The following is a 5,772-nucleotide window of genomic DNA, read 5'->3' on the forward strand; positions in this document are numbered from 1 at the left end:
ATAATCAGCACAGTTAGGGCGATTGGACCGGGAATGGTCAGTTAACACACCAGTTACATTAATAGAACCAAGACTTAATAAGTACATGATTTTTCCATAGTGACTCAACCATGTTTGAGCTTGAATTGTAAGACAGCTGTGGCTGAGCAACGTCTTTGTGGTGATACACAAAGGGAATCCTTCCAGTGGAGCGGTGTAATTAATGACATTGTTCTGAGAGTCTAAATGTTCTATGTCAGGGGGAGTGAGGGGTCCTGGAGCCGACTCTCCCTGATCGTGATAAATCTCAGGAGGAGTGAGCTCCAAAGTATAGGCTGTACTACTGGGAGATGAGAACATATGCCCAATATGTTTTTGCCTGTGCACAGGGAAAACATACCGCACAGGACATTATGGCTAGCATGGCCAAGAACGTGGAGTCAGGGGTTTTTGCCTGTCCCTGACGCTCCAGTAGTTTCTTAACTTCCTGCGTGGTTTTCTTGAGTAGTCCCCAGGTTATGGGGGTTGATGTCATTGTGACTCTGGTTGGCCTTCTCTCCATCTTTGCACTCAGGCTCAGCTGACTCATGGCTCGTATAGGAGGGACCAGGCCCATGGTTGGCCACCCTGGGTTCCTTCAGCCTCCCCATTCCATGGTCGCACGCACCTTGAGGGCACCACATGGCTTGTCCATCTCCTGTAAAACACAAGCATACCCTCATCCCCATGTCAGTAAATCCACTGGGCCTTTCCATTGTCCTTCTTCTGGGGATTTCCATAACCCTTTCGTATAAACTTTCCTGTTTTCCTCTAACACTTGCCAATGTCTTTCTGCTGGAGTCTCACCATCCGTACCAGGAGTCAGAAAATTTAAAGTGAATAAGGCTAAATATAGTTTTGATTGAGGTGGTAGTTGGCCTCCTATACACCCTTTTTGTCTTTTCAACATGCAGTGTAATGTTTGATGTGCCCATCCTATACATTTTACTGACACATCAGCTCCTGTATACATAAGCCCATAAAATGTCTTTCCTTTAATTTGTACTACATGGGTAGGTCTATTAGAGGCTATGGGTTGGCATAGATAGATTTCCCGTGTAGTTGTGCTCCCAAACCCTTTATGTCCTCATTTCTCTTTTCATGGGGAAGGGTGTACTTCACTGGGAATAAGCAATAATTGAGCAATATATTCTCCTGGTTCAAAAACCCAAAGATCTTGTGACATTAAAACTACTTGAATTTCTCCTTCGTAATCGGAGTCAATCACTCCTGGGACTACAGTGATGCCTTACAAGTTAAGGCGGTTTTTGTCTAAAATTAGTCCCGTGTGTCCTGTTGGTAAAGGTCACCAAATACCAGTGGGAACTTTGATAGGTTTGTCTCCCCTAACTAATGTGATTCTTTCTCTGGTGGGTAGATCTAATCCTGCACTTCCTGGTGTTCCTGGGTTGAGGGAGTCAATGTGCCTCCAGGAATGCATCCCTGAAACGGGGTTGTGATCTGCACTGGGAATACCCTCATTGTTTGAAGGGCCCGGGTCCAGGCCCCTGTCTCGTTTACTGACGGTGGGTGAGGGGGTGCCATTCTGATGAAATTTTGAGCAGCACTAGTTAGCCCAGTGATTTCCTTTGTTACAGTGAGGACAGAGTCCTGGTGTTTTTTCTGCTGGGGAGTGAACTGCATTGTAATATCCTTTCTGTCCTGAGATCTGGCAGCATTCCTTTTTTAAATGTCCAGTTTTTCCACAATTATAATATTTTCCCATTTTAGGGTTTGACCCTTGGCTCCTTTTAGATTTGTCAACTGCTAAATTAGTCATTGCTTATGCTAACATTGCAGGTCGATGAAACTGAGTTCCTATATCCTGACAAGCTCTGAGAAAATTTCCCAAGATTTTTGTACCCCTCACCAGTGCCAGTGCACGTTTACAATCCACGTTTGCATTCTCAAAAGCTAAAGTTAAGGTTAGCATTTCTGCAGCCATAGTACGAGGAATCTAATGCTTCACTGCCTTTTGTAATCTTGCAAGAAATTGTGCATAGGGTTCCTGTGACCCTTGCATGATATATAAAAAGGATCGTGCTGGGACTCCCTCTTCAGGATTGTGGCCCGGGCGTGTTTAGCGGCCTGTGCACACTGCTGATAAGCAGCATCTGGGAGTGCCATTTGATGTTCTAGGTCTGAATAAGGGCCATTACCTAACAGCATATCCTCTGTAATGTCTCCGTATCGAGCAACACGGTTCTGTTCAGCCTGGTCTGCACACATTTCTTGCCAATTTAAATTCCATGTCAGATATGCACTAGTAGACAAGCAAGTTCACGCCAAGTGTCTCACATCAAAGGGTGAAAGACGCACAGCACCAAACACAGATTCTAGCAATCCTAAGGTGAATGGGCTCCGTATGCCATTATTTACCACTCTTGCTTTTAATTCCTTCAGCAACTTAAACTCCAGTGGGGTGTGTTCATGAATAACCTGCTGTGGATTGTTTGGATCAGGCCTTATGGAAATAGGAAAAGCACAGGGTCCTAAGGGCTCTCCAGCTATGGCAGCAGAGCATGAAATTCTTTGTATTGGGGTCTCTATTTCTGCCACCGAAGGAGGCTGTATAGATGTTTCTGCAACTGGAGGAGGCGGTATAGGCCAGTTTTTATCCTCCCTCTCCTCCTGTTTTTTATTTTCAGTTGGAGCTGTGGGTGGGACAACAGATTCTTTCAGATTTTTAGATTCAGCCTGCTGTCCCGCAGAATAATAAAGAGATAATGGCAGAAATACAGTACGAACTAACTCCAAGTAGATAAAACAGAAGAATCAACTTTAAAACCTTTTGGTTGAACCTGTTTTAATCCTTCGCCTGCTCTATCCCACTTTTCCACATCAAGAGTGCCTCCCTGTGGAAACCATGGGTTATGCGTAATAACTTTTTGTGGCTTCTGCAGGAGGTTAGTAAGTGTCTGCGAATTAACCTGAGCTCCAGACTGTCTCAACAGAACTTTAAGCAACTGCACATCATGTTTTTCTTCAGTAGACAAATTCTTTCCCTTGTTACCCTGATTCAGAAAATTTTCCAGTACTTCTTTAAAGCACTGCTCCCAGTGCCTCTTTAGGGCACTGACCTTATATCCACTGCCAGCAGACTCATCCCGGGGTCCCCGTTCACCTTGTCAATTTCAGTTCCCCTGCTCCAGCAGACCTTCATTCACATCCTTGAAGTCCCATGTTCGGATGCCACTAGTTGGGTGTCCTTGGAGTGCCTGTTCTGAGTTGCCATTTGTAACCTGCTCCGACCTAGGTGGACTGAACAAAGAGGGGCGAACACAGGAATAAAGACAAAAGACAAAAGAGTATATTTGTAAGAAGGGATCAGGGGGCACCTTGCCTCTAGTGGACAAGGGCCCTGAGCTTTACACAGCCCTCCATATTTATTAGGCAAAAGAGATAGTGAGAAGGTGGGGTGGAAGAAGGGGTCAGCTGCTCAGTCCAGAGTAGGGTTTGCAAGACTGCATTCTCTAGATGTTGCAGTAGATAACCTTGGTGCCAGGGAGTGATTGCCTCCAGCAAACCTTCTGTCGGCGCGAGCAGTCGTGACATTGCTCACATCCTGCATTCATGATAAACGGTTTGCTGTTTGATCATTTGAACGTGGGAGGCTGAGGTTGCAGTGAGCCAAAATCGCACCATTGCACTCCAGCCTGGGCAACAGAGCAAGACTCCATCTCAAAAAAAAAAAAAAGAAAAAGAAAAACCCAGATGTTATTCGATTTTAATTTTTAATCCATTCTAACAGTTTTGAGGCATTTATATTTAATGTAATTAACTGGAATCCATGTTCTGTTTTTACTTAGCATAAATTCTTAATGTAATGTAATTTTCTTAGTACATTTTATTTTAAAACAGCTATCCAAATGCATTGTATTTGCTCTTTTTGCTCTCTGTTTTTGATTCTCTTCTTTTGGATGATTTTCTTACTATTATTTTTCCCCCTTTTGTTGGCTTGGAAATTATGTACTTTAAAACAATTACTAGGTTTTTTGTTGTTGTTGTTGTTGTTGTTGTTGTTTGTGAGCGAGAGTTTCGTTCTTTTTGCCCTGGCTGGAGTGCAATGGCACGGTCTTGTCTCATGCAACCTCTGTCTCCCGGGTTCAAGTGATTCTCCTGCCTCAGCTTCTGGAATGACTGTATTTTTAGTAGAGATGGGGTTTCACCATGTTGGCCAGGCTGGTCTCAAACTCCTGATGTCAGGTGATCCGCCCGCCTTGGCATCCCAAAGTGCTGAGATTACAGGCGTGAGCCACTGTGCCTGGACTTACTAGTTTTAATTGTAACACTAGAGATTACATGTAGTGTGCAACCTTTGTCATATTCTTCTGCTAATTAGGACTTTTCCATTCTACAGAAACCTTAGAGCACGTCAACTTCATTTACCACCTAATTTATCCAGTAAATTATTGTGTATTTTAGCTATTTATGTATTTAAAACCTCCTAAAATATTGTCACTACTGTTTTTATGACAATGCTTATGATTTGCCCAGTACATTGGCTTTCAAACTGAAGTACATGTCCTCACAGGGTGTATGTACAAAGACTTTTGAAGAGGTGTGTGAACACACGTGATTTAAACGAAAACAAAGACCAGCTCCTCTCTTTGCTGTCTCTTTTCTAAAACTAATCTGCCTGAGAGTTCACCAGCTCCTGAAGCATGGTGCTATGGTGGGTCTTATTTCCTGCATGCCTTCACAGTCCTTTCACAGAAACCTCACAGAGGAAAGGCATACTTCCACCACAATAAGAATCTTCGACATTATTGGCCAGAGGGATAAAATCTTCTGGGGCTCCAAATAAAGGTATAGTTAACTATATTGGGGGCATTGTTTTAAGATGCGTGCCTAGGAGCAGTGACAGTATCTGGGCCCAGAGAAAATGTACCACTTACATTGAATTTGTTCCTCAGCCCACAGGTTCTGCCTCCTCAGGAGAAAAAGCATCGCCCGAAGAGGGAGGAAGTGGATTTGGGTATCACCATTTCTAGGGGCACACTTGATTGAAGACTGAGACTTCTGAAGAGAAGTCCAGAAGATACAAAGACAGACCATCCCAGTTGAATGCTCTTTTCCAAGAACAGAAGAAAATGATCCAGGCCCAGGTAACTGACTTATGGTTTGTTTTATTCTTTTATTTGTTCCATAATAGATTTGTAGAAGCCTATACACATCTATCTCACTAATATAAAAAGTAAAAATTTTAAAAAGCAGGATCTGGAGATAAATGAGCTTAGTTTTTAAACTCAATATCATGCAAAATAGTAGGATAAGGAAGATAATGTTCATAGCATTAACAGTGAATTATGAATTTCGTGACATCATGCATGGCTGGAAGATACTGTGGGTTATATTAGCTGTCAGCTTGCATCTAATATCTCTAACAGCCAATATCACAAGAAAATCATGATTCACATGGTATGTCCTGGTTTTGAATATAAAACAGATTACTTCCTGGGGGGATGCCATTATTTCATGGCACTTTTTTCTCAGGAAATTTCTTCGGTGGTTCTTCCTAGAGGTGGTGTGGCGGATGGTGTCCAGAATAGCAGCTTTCTCATAAATGCAGATGCAGGTTTCCTGTGGCTATTTCTTGAAGGATTCCTTATGTACCGCTATGGAATATGAAGGGGGCCAGCCCCTCCACACCTGTGGGTGTTTCTCATCGGGTGGGACGAGAGACTGAGAAAAGAAATAAGACACAGAGACAAAGTATAGAGAAAGAAAAGTGGGGCCCAGGGGACCGGTGCT

At 43.2% G+C, this 5,772-nt stretch overlaps 1 protein-coding gene across 1 annotated transcript in view; it reads left to right on the forward strand.

Annotated features, from left to right (window-relative positions):
• Nucleotides 1-5,772, forward strand: part of ZNF350 (zinc finger protein 350) — a 29,363-nt gene that overhangs the window by 9,742 nt on the left and 13,849 nt on the right. Inside the window, exon 2 of the mRNA XM_011966043.1 lies at nt 4,942-5,126. Within this exon, the coding sequence (XP_011821433.1) occupies nt 5,112-5,126 (15 nt within the window). The 5' untranslated portion in view covers nt 4,942-5,111. The remainder of the gene's footprint in view (nt 1-4,941; nt 5,127-5,772) is intronic.

The sequence above is a fragment of the Mandrillus leucophaeus genome, unplaced genomic scaffold (genome assembly GCF_000951045.1).
Source record: "Mandrillus leucophaeus isolate KB7577 unplaced genomic scaffold, Mleu.le_1.0 Scaffold74, whole genome shotgun sequence".
Classification (NCBI taxonomy): domain Eukaryota; kingdom Metazoa; phylum Chordata; class Mammalia; order Primates; family Cercopithecidae; genus Mandrillus; species Mandrillus leucophaeus.